This window comes from Lonchura striata, chromosome W (genome assembly GCF_050655825.1).
Source record: "Lonchura striata isolate lonStrDom1 chromosome W, ASM5065582v1, whole genome shotgun sequence".
NCBI classification, from domain to species: Eukaryota; Metazoa; Chordata; class Aves; order Passeriformes; family Estrildidae; genus Lonchura; species Lonchura striata.
This window is the reverse complement of record NC_140743.1, coordinates 27,968,367-27,983,299: the sequence shown is the minus strand read 5'-3', so window position 1 is coordinate 27,983,299 and position 14,933 is coordinate 27,968,367. Positions and strand designations below refer to the sequence as shown.

At 43.7% G+C, this 14,933-nt stretch overlaps 1 protein-coding gene across 1 annotated transcript in view; it reads right to left on the bottom strand.

The window, feature by feature from the left end:
- The window catches only part of LOC146763159 (ubiquitin-conjugating enzyme E2 R2-like), a 141,137-nt gene extending 128,224 nt beyond the window's left edge, over window positions 1-12,913 (bottom strand). Inside the window, exon 1 of the mRNA XM_085571311.1 lies at window positions 12,575-12,913. Coding sequence (XP_085427437.1) covers window positions 12,575-12,895 — 321 coding nt within the window. The 5' untranslated portion in view covers window positions 12,896-12,913. The remainder of the gene's footprint in view (window positions 1-12,574) is intronic.
- Window positions 12,914-14,933: the final 2,020 nt, after the last annotated feature.

Sequence of the window (14,933 nt, the reverse complement as noted above, 5' to 3'; positions counted from 1 at the left end):
GTTAAACCTCACAGAAAGAAGAAGCATGTTAGCCAGGTTTTAAAGCACATAAGTCTTCAGATTTCTGGTATGCATTGAGAAATGGAAATTATTTCATATGTTGGTCTTAAAACTCCAATTTTCATATGCTCCAATGAAGATCACAAAGTAACATAAAATGGCTAGTTTCATTTAGAAGTTCACTGGTGTCCTGGTTCTGTCCAGGACAGGGTTAATTTTTGCAGCAGTCAGGAGGGGCACAACCCCAAACCTGGGATTATTAGATACTGCCATACATGGCAGGGGAGGACAACAAAAAGTGGGGCGATGTTCTTTCCTGTTTTGCCGGGGTGTACAATCAAGTTGCATTGAGTTCCAAGTGGTAAGCAATGGCATGTAAATTACTTGCCTGTCTTGTACACACTGTTATTAGTATTGTTGTTATGGTTCACTTTCTTATTTCATTGCTGTTTCTAATAAATTGTTTGTATGTCAACCCGTGATTTTTACCCTTTTGTGGCTCAAATTCTCCTCCACATCCTGCCTCTGGGGAGGGGGCAAGTGAGTGAGCCATGCCTGGTCTGGGGGATTTCAATAATGTTAGGGTTTAAGATTCTTTCTTTTGTTTCTTTTTCTCAAAGAATTTTTCCCCAAGTGGGTTGCTAGGAGACAATAACAACCAGATACTTAAGAGAGACAAAAGAAGCGGCCACAGGTCTGGGGAGGGGTCCAGCTGGCTACTCCCTCTTTTTACCTAGGGGTTTCTCTGGGAAGGGTAGAGATACCACAAGAATTGGGCTAGAAAAAGAGGCTGGGGCAACTGCAAGTCCTTCCGCTCTCAGCATTCAGAGGCGAAGGAAGCTGCAATCATTGTGGGAAGAATTCACCACCACGGCAGGGTTCTGTCTTCTGCTGCCTTCTCCTACCGTGAGTGGAGCTCTGCTTGTCATAAGAGCAGCTGTTGCACTGGGACCTTATTAACACCCTAACTCACCAAAAAAAGGACCTTTCACCATCTTCTCCAGTGCCTTAAGGGAAAACCCCAGGTTCCTGACCCTTTTCCCCTCCCAGGGAGCCTTTCCTTTGCCCTGCTCGGGAGTCGGGCTGCCCCTCTCCCGCTGCTGCTGTTTTTTGCCACTGCTACAAAGTTTATTTGCTACACTGTAACTCGCACCTCCTGATGAAATAGAGATTTTTGGAATTCACTTAAGTTAACAAAATGAATTAAGCATTTATATTTTAGTTTGTAGAGTTATGTGTTGAATTTTAACCTTTTACTTAAGAAACCTCTGCCATGGTACAAAAGGGCATAAGAAAATGCAAATTTCTGAAGCTTATTGCACAAAGAACAATGCCTAAGGATGCAAAGAACCCAGATAAAGAAGCTTTCCTGCCTCCAAGCCTATCAAGACTGACAGACACACACAGATAAGCACCTGCACCGAAGGACCGAAAGTGCAGGTGCAGAGAGGAAGGGTTCAAAAGTTCAGTCATGAGGAAAACAAAAATCTTCAGCCTCAGAAGACCCAGAGACCCCTTACGACCTGTCGTGGTTTGACACGGAAAAAGAATTTTCTCGGAAGGAAGAGGTCAATTTGGATATTGACCAATTGAAGGTGGACACGCCTCTGAGAACACAGAGGGGTTAAAAGCAGAATTCCCAGGAGAACTCACTCTCTTTGGTTCTGGTCAGCGTGCAGTGCAGGACTCTCCCCTGCCCGGCCAGGTGGCTGGGTGGGGGAGGGGAAGGCCCATGGCCTGACTGAGGTAGGCCGAAGGGTGGAGGGACTGGAACCGGGCTGGCCCCCTGCAGATGGAAGGGTGGAGAAATCTGGGATGTCTCCGCTCCCCCCCCCCCAAGAGTAGAGAGAGAGAGAGAGAGAGAGAGAGAGAGACAGAGACAGAGAGACAGAGAGAGAGAGACCGTGGGGAAGGAGAAGAGCGGGGGGGCAGCAAGGTGCCCAGCTGCCTGTGGGAGCTGAAGCCTGGGCAGCGAGCCATCCTTGGGAGTCGGGACTTTTAACGCTTCCTGAGAAATGAAAGCTTTGTGAAATTTTTCTCCTCCTCGGTTTGAAAAAGAGGAAGAGAGACAGCTTGGACCCTGGGATGTTAGAAGGAGAAATTCTAGATGGGAGGGGGACAAGGAGTGGCTTTTGGCTGGACTTTTTCCTTGGTAGCCACAGACTGAACCAATCTGCTCCTCCAAGAGAGACTGTATTTTAGGAGGATGCCAGTGAGCCAAAGAGACCATGCTTCAGCTGGGAAAAGACAGATGTGGAGCGAACAGAGAAAAGTTAGGGGGTTTGTGGTGGTGCCCCCTGTCCTCAAAGAAGAAGAAAAGAAGATCTCTGTTCTTGGACTCTCGGCCCCAGGGGGAAATGGGGGGGACTGTGGTCCCAAACAATGAAAAACTGAACTGTTGTTTTTCTCCCCTCTTGGCAGGGCATCCTTGAAAGGAAAAATCCTAAAAGCAGTCTGTCCATCCATGCATTGGTGGTGAGAGCACTGTGCATGGAAAGGAGAGGGTCACTATGGCAAACTTTTCTCCGGGCGGTGCCATGTGTGACATGGAAACACAGGATGTGGAGCTGTGTTTCTTGGGGGGTCTGTGGCACAGGAGAGACTCCTGCCTCCCTCGAAGGGGCTGAGTATCAATTGTCTGGAGGGTGGGAACCTGATTGGGGTCCAGATTGTGTCTCACTGTGGTTTGTTGGAGTTGGGTAGTGGGAGGAGGAATGTTTTGCAAGGTTTTCATTTGACCTTTGTGTGGGTTTTTTTTTTTCCCCTTTTTTCCTTTCTTTTTTTTTTCTTTTGTAGTAGTAGCTTAATAAAGTTTTTTTCTGTTATTAAGCTTGGGCCTGCTTTGCTCTGTTCTAGATTCCACTTCACAGCATTCAATGGATAGGTTACATTTTCATGGGGGCACTGGCATTGTGCCAGTGTCAAACCATGACAGACAGCCATTGTCTAAGGGAATGATACCCAAGCTTGTGTGTGTATATATACATATAGAAATATATATATTTGGAAGTTGCAGGATCTGGACATGACAGAAGATATAGAATAAAGAGTAGATAGTGTCCTAGTTCCAGCCAGGACAAGGTTAATTTTCACAGAAGCCAGGAGGGGCATAGCCAGACCCTGTGGTTATTAGATACCACCTCATGCCATGTACTGGAGGGATAGAGGGCAGTGGGGTTTTTCTCTCTATTAGTATTGCTGTTGTTACTGTTCATTTTCTTATTTTATTGCTGTTTCTAGTAAATTGTTCATTTAACAACCTGTGATCTTTTTGTGCCTCCAATTCTCCTCTCCATCCCACCACAGGAGGAGGGAGCAAGCAGTGCATGGTCTGAGATGTTTCAGTGGGAATAATAAATTGGGGGATGCCATTCCTAAATGACAAGAACTGGTCTTTGAAAAAAGTGACAAATAATTCTCTATAGAGGACTTATTAACATGACTAGTTGCCTCAAGAGATAGCCATTTGACACTTACTGTTCAAATTCAATAGATTATGGTAATGTTTCTTCTGTTATATAAATCTAAGTTTTTAACAAAAGTTGAGCTTCAATGCCTTTTCTGCATAGCATTTTGAATAACTTATGGTCACAAAAAACCCAAACAAACCACATCAAAGATTAGGCAGACATCTCACTGAAGTAGCTATATCATTAAGAACTGACAAAGCCTTCATCAAACATTTGTGTATGGGCATTTTGTTACCACATTGTCGTGGTTTGACACGGAGAAAGAATTTTCTCAGAAAGGTCAATCCAGTCAGGGGTCAGGGTTGGATATTGACACTTGGAGTGACTAATTGAGGGCGGACACACCTCTGAGAACACAGAGGGGTTAAAATCAGAATTCCCAGGAGAACTCTCTGTCTTTGGTTCCGGTCAGAGTGCAGTGCAGGACTCTCCCCTGCCCGGCCTGTGGCTGGGTGGGGGAGGGGACCCATGCGGCCCAGCTTGAGGTAGGCCGAAGGGTGGAGGGGACTGGGACCAGGCAGGCCCCCTACAGATGAAAGGGTGGAGAAATCTGGGATGTCTCTGTTCCTCCCCCCAGAGTCTCTCTCTCAAGAGAGAAAGAGACAGCTACGGTTTGTCAGCAGTACACCACAGGGGAATAAGAAGAGCGGGGGGGCCACAAGGCGCCCAGCCGTAGGAGCCGGAGCCTGGGCAGAGAGCCATCCAGGGAGTTGGGACTTTTAAGCCTTCCTGAGAAATGAAAGCTTTGTGAAATTTTACTCCTCCTCTGTTTGAAAGAGAGGAAGAGAGACAGCTTGGACCCTGGGATGTTAGAAGGAGAAATTCTGGGTGGGAGGAGATGATGAAGTGGCTTTTGGCTGGACTTTTTCTTGTTAGCCACGGACTGAACCAATTTTCTCCTCCAAGAGAGACTGTATTTTAGGAGGATGCCGGTGAGCCAATAGACCTGCTTCAGCAGCTGAGAAAAGACAGGATTGGAGAGAACAGAGAATAGTTGGGGAGGTTGGTGGTGATGCCCCCTGTCTTCAGAGAAGAAGAGAAGATCTCTGTTCCTGAGACCCTCGGCCCCAGGGGAGGAAGAAAATGGGGGGGACTGTGGTCCCAAAAAATGAAAAACTGAACTGTTGTTTTTTCCCCTCTTGGCAGAGCATCCTTGAAAAGAATGATCCTAAAAGCAGTCTGTCCATCCATGCATTGGTGGTGAGAGCACCGTGCATTGGAAAGGAGAGTTTTTTCTCTGGGCGGTGCCATGTGTGACATGGAAACACAAGAGGTGGCAGCTGTGTTTCCTGGGGGTCTATGGTGCAAGGGAGACTCCTCTCTCCCCTGATGGACTTAGTATTGATTATCTGGAGGGTGGGAACCTGATTGGGGTCCAGGTTGTGTCTCACTGTGGTTTGTTGGAAATTGGGGGGGGAGGAGGAATGTTTTGAAAGGTTTTCATTTTGGGTTTTGGTGTGTGCTTTTCTTTCTTTTTTTCTTTTATAGTAATATAGTAGTAGTAGCTTAATAAAGTTTTTTTTCACTTTTGTTATTAAGCTTGGGCCTGCTTTGCTCTGTTCTCAATCGCATTTCACAGCATTCAATTGAGAGGTTGCATTTTCATGGTGTCACTGGCATTGTGCCAGTGTCAAACCATGACACACATTAATGACAAATTAGAAGGGATTTAGATAATAGCTACAAGACACTGTAAAAGTTATAAAAGAAGCCTTAGCCTATCAAGCTTAACACATCACTGAAAGGCATTCAGCTATGGTGGCACAAGTATTGGCAGAGTTAATATTCTGCAAGAGAAATAATTAGGAGCACAGAGATGAAATTCATTTTTCGCCAAAATATTATAACGTGCCCATTCTTTTAATAAAGGTGAGTGCTTTCACAGATATTCTAGCCAAGATCAGCAAACATTTGCACACCAGTGTAGCTTATACCCATGAATTCGAGGGTTATACAAGCAGACTTTATGCAAGACCAAATGCATATTCACAGAACGCATTTTAAGTCAAAGCTACTCCATTGCATGGCTTTTGTTTTGACAAGGCCAAAGAGGGTGCTGCAAAAGAGAATATTATACACAGCCTTTGCCTAGGTCTGACATCAAAAGGTTTCTAGCTGTAGAGATGCCTAAGGATTAATTTAAAACCAAACATTTTTGCACAATGTCTATCATACAATAATTGACCCAAGTGGCACAATTTACTAAACATTGGTCCTTACACTGTTCCAATACTCTGGGGCAAAGAGTTTTGCATCTTAACACCTCCAAATATTTTGCTACAATGAATATGAAAACATATGCCTTAAATACTTTAACTATGATACATATCTTAACTTGGGGAAGAGTCACATAGCTATTGCAAACATGTCCCTACTGCTATCAACTTAAGTTTCTTCTCCCAAGCAAAAGCCCTTTACCCAAATTTCTCAATTACTTGTATCATCTTAAGAAAACAAAACAGCCCAATAGAAATCATCATCATGTCATGTTTTAGTACTAAAACCTTAAGGAGTAAGACACCACCTGCTTGCCAGGCAGCCTTCTCTGGGATTAACAAATACTCCAGTATCTGAAAGTGTCACCCACTCAAGACAGCCCTTGTTTTCCATGTGATGGCCTCAATTAAAAAATCCCAAACATACAGAAAGTCTGAAAGTTACATTTCTTCAAGTCAAGCAAGATTCCAAAATATACATGCATCCCACTTTGGTAGCTTTAGCATTTTTCTCCCGTCAGGATCCATCCCCGTATGGGCCATCAATTGTTGGCGTCAGTGCTTGGCACCAATAACGGTGGATGGAAACTGACTGTTGTTGTTAGTTTATTACCTTACTGTAAAACTTTCATACCTTCTCTCAACTCTGACTCCTTTTCACTTTCTTACACATGTCTGGCTGACTTCTTCCTGTCCCTATCACAACTGCCTAACCCTATCTGTCCCTAGCAGACTGCCTGACCCTCACTCCTCACAGCAGCACAGCCAACTGACTCCAACTCTCCTCTTGACTAGCTAACCCACTCTTTTATAACACCCATCCTTATTGGACCATCCTTATTGGACACAGCTGTGACCTATTAAAGGCAAGGCTGTTCCTACTCTTTGGTAATTAGTACAGTTGCAACTCCTCAGGGGTAAGATTGCCTTCAGCACTATCTATTCTCTTACAATCCATCCTCCCACATTCTCCTATTTGTAGGATGCTTAGGGCAGATATTTACACATTTTAAATATTTCAGAAAATGTGGAGATAGGCAATCAATTTGGCTCATCTTGGCTACTAGTGCGTCAGGGGAAGGTACACAGTGCCAAATTACTATTAAACTGATCTGGTGAGATGAGATATTCAATCACTACCACAACAGCTTAGTAATTGCAATTCTTCTAACTCAAAATGCTAAATAAAACACTAATTTTTTTAAAAAAATTAAGTAGTACTCTGAAAATAGGAAGCTAATTTTGTGTACATGCATGTATATGCACACATCTGATGACACACAAGCCAAATTATAAGAGGACATGCTATATTATGAGTCACATGACCTCTAGTCCAACCACACTGCAGTTCATCTGTAACTGCTATGTTTCCAACTAACTCAGATACACTTCAGTTCAAGATAATATCTCGGCTCTTTAGCCTATACTACACATTACTATGACTATCTGATGATGGCCATAAACTACACAGCCAAGCTGGATGCCAAAGAAGAGAATAAAGTTCTGCAAACTTTTTTTCTGGCATTTCCTACCCTCTAGATGTAAAATGAGCATCATGGATTACAACTAAAGTGTTATTAAAAAGAAAACAGTGTGAATATATCACTATGTAAAATAACAGGCAGTGTAAAGATGACTTCAGAAACAGTAAGGTAAAAACATGTTTGAGCTTTTGAGAAGTTACAGATGTGGTCCCACACTCAGACACTGGCAGAACACCACTGCAACAGCAGAGATCTTAAGGATTTACCAGGCAAACAAAATATTAAGAACACCCTTCTAACGTTACAGAGTCAAAAGCTTCCACTAATTTCCATAATATAAACCAGATCTAAAGCTCTGGACATGCTTTTAGTTAGTATCTCTTGAACAGACTTGCAAGAAATCTCAAGAGGCACAATTCTTCACATTGATATCCAAGAAAAAGTCATGTTTTATTTTACCTTATCCAAGGATCACTCTGTGCAGACTCATGGAAATAGAGTCAAACAATGAGCACTGTCAGTTTGCATAATTCAATCTTTCCAAATGGAAAGCTTTCTATTTTTATACTCATGGCAGAGGCAGGGTCTCCTCTTGCCATACAACAGGACCTAAGTGCACACAATCTTCTAGTCTCAGGCAGTATTAGAAGTGGAAATCATTCTCTGTGCTTCTTAGCATATGCAATATCCCTACTTGGATCAGAGGAGTCCTAGGGGAAGGGCTGGAAGCTGGCTACCATCATTATCTTGCCTGTTGCCTCCTGAAGCCAGGCAGATGTCCAAAAGAGTCTACAGTCTAGGAGGTTCTGTGGGTCCCACAGACTCAACCATCCGAAAACCTACATGCAACAGCAGAGTGAGGGTCAGTCAGGTATTCCCCAGGCCTGAGAGTTAGAGATCATAAAGTATGGTTATGATCCAGATGTTTCTTGTCTTCCTGCCTACAGACAGCTTAATATCTCTTTCACTTTGGAGACAGCCAACAATAGGTGATCCTATCCTACAGATAGGTGGGTTGCTTACTATCATCAACAATACCTAAAGAAAACAAAAATAGAAGCTTAATTACACTGAGAGAGAAGCTTTGTAGCACCTTGCAATGCAGAGGCCTGCAGAAGGCAGCTTTTATGCTCAGACTAACACACATTTGTTCCTTGGCACCAAGAAATATTTTTGTGGAGTTGTGTTCTACTAGTTACAACTTCTATTTGTTTAATTTTAAGCTCTCTAGAAAACATCTTATAAGACCAAAACTTTTAAGCATGGTGCTCATACTTGCCATCAGTTATCTTTAAGTTCCATATAAATTCACTGCTCTGAAAAAAAATTATTCTCACATATTGCAAGTTGCTTTGAAATCAAAACAAATCACTTGGAAGAAACTGAGATCCAACAATACAGAACTCTAAGCAGCACACAGTTAACACATTAGAAAAAGCAGGGAAAGCAATGCTTTAACAAGTATTTGGCCACCGAATCACTTGAAAAAACTAAGCATAATGCTTGGGTTCCTCCCTCCCCCATTTGTTTCAAGATTTGCTCCTTCATATAGCAAAAACACCTTATGAAATAAATTGTCCTAAGAACTACCAAACTCTAACAGTGCAGTTCATTCTTCTTGTTTCCTTGACACAGCAAACTTGGTCAAACTGTGCTTTTGGGCAGCACTACACATCTAATAATGAAGTTCCTATTTATATAATTTCTCACTTTCACCTTCCCTGAAATATTGGCTTCCAGCACAAGAATGGGAGGTCACCAGTGTATGAAATAACTGAACTCCTTCCTTGAGGGTGGTGATCTGGAACCTGAGCAAAGGGTTGCCCAAAACATTATTCTCAATCATAATGAATAGCTACATAAAGTCACTAGATAAGGCAAAAATTAATAGGGATAAGGACAGCCATTCAGAAACATCTGGGCTTGTGACAACGTTCACTGCAGATGTACACTTTTATCTGATTGCATGAGGGGGGCTTGCAGTTCAGGACTGCTCCTATCCCTCACTGATACAAGCTGCTCTCCACAAAGTGGTTGCTTCTGAAGACTGCTGCCCTTTCCATCTAGCTAGGATGTCCTAAACTATGACATACTGCAGTAAACCTGAGCATGCTATATTAGTTTATAAAATATGCTTAGATGCTGTGCTTGAATTTTTAACAAGTCCCCAACCTTTATTGTAGACAGCACTAAGATACTGATAATCTACCATTTAAACAAACATTCAGGGGGACAGGTTTTCTGCTTCAATTTATCAAATACTGGTTACAGGATTAGCAACTGAAAGCAGAATCTGTTGATATGTTGAACCAGCCTTTAACAACAGTAGGTCCTGTCAAAAAGGTACAAAGAGAACACTTCCTTCATTTCAGTTTATTCAGCTAGTTCAACAACCCAGAGATAAAAGTCATACTTATTCAAGAAAAAACAACCTGTCAAAAGGTTCAAGTGTTTCATGAGCACAAATCAAGCATTTGTATTCCCAATCAACTAGCATCAACACCTTATTAAGGTCACATTAAATACAGGCTTTTCTCAAAATATTTATACTTGAGCTTAACTAGAAGCCTTTGTACTTCCAGTTCCTACCCTCAAACCACACCTCAAGTGGAAGAAATTTCCCAAACTCTCATTGCCACAAAGTTTAAAAAAAGTTACAGATTGCATATTTTTAATCCTGCTTACCTAATCTTAGGAAACTAAAAAGACAAAACAAGATGAAGCTAAATATTTCATCAAGTCAAGAAATCTGAAAACCAGATTTAGATGCTGATCTAAACTAGTGCTCACCTTGCACATACTATGAATATATCATAGAAGTCACCCCACAAGATTAATATCCAACTTTATTTTATTTCTAAATTATTCATCAAGCCAAGTATAACACATCTAAAAGTTTGCATGAAGGCCCAATACAAAGTAAGTCAACAACATCACTTCTCGGAATCACAGGACTCCTTCTCCCTAGTGACAGAACAAGCATCTAAAAATCACTTTTCAGTATCTAAGATGCATAACCAAAGACCAAACACTACCAAAACAAAATCCACCATGCGCAGCTCCTCATGGAGGGAAGGTGAGACAGAAACAACATATGAGAGACTTCAGCCATGATGCTTGAAGAGAATTCCTCTGCTGTGGAGGGGTGAAGGCATCACGAGACCTTCATCTCCCACTCTCAAAATAAGCATCACAGGACTGGTCAGAAGGATTTACAAGAAAGGTACAACATTTCAAGGACATAAAGTACCAAAAGAGATATCACATTCATAATACTGAGGTAAGGCAATTGGCAACCTTGCCTAAAGTCTACACTTGTTAATGCACATCCCCAGATTATTTCATAGGTTGTTTTAACTTCTTTCCAAGAACAATTACATACACATAGTCCCCAAGCAAAAATATTTTGAACCATTGTGATTTCTTTGGAAAATAATGGATGAGTAATGTAAGTGCAGGAAGAGGCTGTCAAACCATTCAGATGTAAAAATGGCCCAATTACCAACCCAAGACTAGAGCAACTTCCAGAATAAGTAATAATGGAGGCGAGTCTAAGAATATACCTATCACACCTACAGGAGCATGTCCACCAACTCATTACAAAAAGTAAACCTTGTGCCAAAGCCTTCCCTTCCTTCTAAATAATAAAGACAAACATAACACAAATCTATTATTCCACGTGCTACAAGTTAATTCTGGGTTTGTATAACAAAGGTCTTAAACCTTGACCCAGCATTGTGGTTTAAGCCCATCTGGAAATAAAGCACCATGCAGTCCCTTGCTCAAGCCCCCCCCCCATCCCACCATGATGGAATGGGGAGGAGAATCAAAGTAAAACTTGTAGGTCGAGATAAGAACAGTTTAATAATTGAAAAGAAAGTAAAATACAGTAATCATGGTAAATTATGATAATTATGATAATTAAAAGGGAAAAAACAAGTGATGCACAATACAGTTGCTCACCACCTGCTGATCGATACCAGACACTCCCCCTTCCTGAACCCAGATTGGCCACCCTTCTGAGTAACTCCCCACAGTTTATATACTGGTCATGACATTCTAAGGTATGGCCAGTTTGGGTCACCTGTCCTAGCTGTGCTCCCTCCCAGTTTCTTTTGTGAACCTCCATACTAGCAGAGCATGAGACAAGGAAAAAAAGTCCTTGACTTAGGATAAACACAACTTTGCAAAAAAAAAAATAACACACTGGTGTGTTATTAACACCATTCACATTATGAATCCAAAACACAGCACTGTAACAGCTACTGAGAAGAAATTAACTCCATCCCAGTTGAATCCAGGACACCCAGAGAGACCAAGATGCATGTCAGCCAAGCAAAAAAATTATCCCAAAATTTATTTTGGTTTGACAGAAATCAAAGAGCATGAAATGAGACACAGGAACCCCTACTAAAACAATAACTCCTGGGAGAAGGGAGCTGAAGGGGACATTATTTTGCTAGAGACCAAGCAGACATCAAGTGGAAAGGGGTCTGCCCGATGCAACATATCTCCTGCAGGCACTATGGCTTTTCAATTGCTTCCTTTAAGAAAAATCATGGAATTCCTCCTCCAATTGTTTTGAGAATTTAAGTTTCCCCCCTTTTCTGGGGTAGCAGTGCCAGATTTCTTGCTCACTGTATTTACAAGAGAACCACAAACACATTTTCAGATTAACAGGAAGACTCAGAGATAAATGCTTTTATCTTCCTTCACCAATTACGTGTTGCTGTAACCCTTTTAAGGCTGCCCTCTAAGAAATTTGGAGAGGAAGAAAAGGAAACCAGAGGGGAAAAAAAAAATCATGAAAAACAGTCATGAAGTCCACGAAGTTTTGAAAAAAATAACCTCACAGCTTTTATACTGAGTTAGTCATCCTACACAGGATGCGCCTACATGACAAAGCTATCAAGGGAAGCCTCTTTGAAATAAACACACACTAGAGCCATGAGAACAAACTTGGGGTTGAAAGGGAAGAATTTGCTCTCTGTATTGAGGTACCTGCGTTTCTTTAGGGTTAAAATTGAGAAATAACAGAACAGAGACAGCTATAACACAGCCTCCTCTTCCCAGAGGGCATCCTAAGAGAAGAGGCCCTGCAGGCCCCCAGCTAGCCTGCCCTGAAAATCGTCCCCCCGCCGCCAACAGCGGGTGGGGAAGGGCAGCTCGCAGGGCATTATCTACCGGCACCGAGCCCTGCCTTCCCTCCTTCCGTAGGCCCCAGCCCACTCCCGCGGAGGGTGGAGGAGCTGACAGTGACCGCAAACCCGCCGCGGCCCATCCGAACCCGACAAAGAGGCCCGGCAGGTGGCGAGGGGAATGGTGCAGGCCCCGGCGGCAGCTCGCCGGTACATCCGCGGCGGCGGGAGGCCCGGTCCACCGGCGGAGTGGGGAAAAGCCGTACCTTGAAGTAACCGCCCTCGTAGAGGGTGTTGGGAGGCCCGAAGATCGCCACCTCCCAATTGTAGAGGTCGGACTCGTCGACCAGGGTGATGCGGAAGCCCTCCACCGGCTCCTCCTGCAGCGACTTCAGCTCCAGCATCAGCGCTTTCTGTGAGCTGCTCATTTGCTGCTGGGCCATGGCGCGGCGCGGCCCGCGCGGCCCCCGCCGCCCAGGCTGCTGCGGCCGCTGCCCCGCCGCCGTCGCGCTGCCCAACAAGCCCCCCTCCCCACGCTGACAACCGTCGCCGCCACCACTTCCTTTTGTGACGGCACCCACTCGCATCTGACCTCAGCGCGGCGCGCTGTGGCGCACCACGCTGCGCCCCGCCGCACGGCAAGCCCCGCCCTTACCGAAGCACTTAAAGGAGAAGCGCTCTCCGTCACACCGTTTGTGGAATGCGTGGGTGTGTGGTTCCCGGCGTTGCAGCAGCCCTTACGGGGCAGGTCCACATGTCGTGTAAGGCGGAAGAAAAGTTGGGTGGAGAGCTATGAGTGGGATAGAGGGAGCGGTTTTCTGTGAGGGTCATGGGTAGGGTACGGCCAGTCCGTGCTGCTGCACTGATAGACATTCACGGTCAAAAAAAGAGCAGCTTTTGTACAAAGGATGAGTTTTGAGGAGCGACCTTGCATGACCTAGGGTCCCCTAAAAATCCTGCAGCAACCCCCCAAGCAGCAGTGTGTCAGGAAAATTAATCCACAAACACCAGAGTTTTATGTCCAAAAAGGAGACAGAAAAGTCCTGTAACTTCATTTGAAGAAATGGAGAGGCCATGGGGCATTTCCCCTGGGGTCTCTCAAAATTTTTAGGGGACACAGCCTACTTTTTATCCTAATTTCCCGGCCACATTTCCCTCTCTCTTTCCCCATTGGCTGAGGTACTTGAGAAGTACAGACTTCCAAAAATGCCTAAGACCCCTTGTTATAAATTGTGACACGACAATTTGAAGTGTCTTAATTCAATAAAGCAATTTTATTTAAAACAGCAAGCGAGTAAGGCAGGCAAAGCACAGTGCTGGGCGGCCGGGGAGTCTCCTGCTCCACCAACGTCGCGCAAAAATGTTCTGTCCCAACCTTCCTTTTATCCCCCCCCTTCTCCTTGCAGGCATGACTCTCCAGATGTAGTCTGAGTCTGGTCGTTGTGATAGCTTCTAAGTCTCTTCTTTTGAGATACAGCAAGCAGACCAGATACACACACCCAGGACTCTAATCTCAACCTCCTTATCACCTTGTAAGCAAATAAGCATTTCAAAGACACACCAGTACATTCTTATGCAAACCAAGGTAATCGAGCATATCACAGTGAACAAATGATCTTCCACTTATCTCAATTCCCCCCTTTTTCTTGTTCATCTTTATTTTGTTCACTGAATCTTTGTAACTCTTGGTGACTTAGTATTAGGGTCTCATCTACATCGTGTATGGGTTCATATTTTGCCCTAATGAGCATTAAATGTGCTGCCTCTAAGCGTCCCTTCACTATTTTTATTGCCTTATTGAAGATGCATGGCCCAAAGGTCAGTCCCAATATTATCAGTATCAGAGGTCCTGCAAGGGTGGATAACAAGGTAGTTAACCAAGGAGATTGAGTGAACCATGATTCATACTAACTTTGCTGTGCCTCTCTTTCCCTCTTTCTCTGCTCTAATCTTCTCCTTAATTCTGCCATGGTGTCTGTAACAACTCCAGTATGATCAGCGTATGCACAGCATTCCTCCTTCAGGGCTACACACAATCCCCCTTGTTGTAATAATAGCAAATCTAAACCCCTTCTGTTCTGCAACACCACCTCAGATAGGGACCTTAATGATTTTACCAATCCATCGATGGCCTGCTCAATTTTACTCAGATCTTCATCTACTGAAATTCTTAATGCTTTAAATTCTTTTGTTGATTTACTAGGGATGCCACCCCAGTTCCAGCTCCTTATAACTTGTGAATCCTCCCATCTTCCTAAAGTCCACTTGAAAGGTTCATGAGTTGTTACTTACGCAGTATTACAAGATATACAAAGGAAAATCACAAGCAGTAAGCAAATGGCATGTGGGGTCTGGTTTCTCACACTGCAACAATTATACCCTTGTGACTTCTTTCCCTCTATTAGCTGGTTATCACCAAAATACCCTTGAGCCCAAAAACTATTTCTGCCTTTGTTACTCCCAGTCCCGGGGTAGTTCCGCAAATATTGCTTGCGTATTCCATCCTGAGGGCTCCTTCCTCCACAGCTGTTTACTCCTCTGCCTCGCCCGTCGACTCGGGTGCTTCGAGCCACAGGGTGTACCATCTTCTCGGCAGCAAGAGTATTCTTCAGGAGGGGATTTATG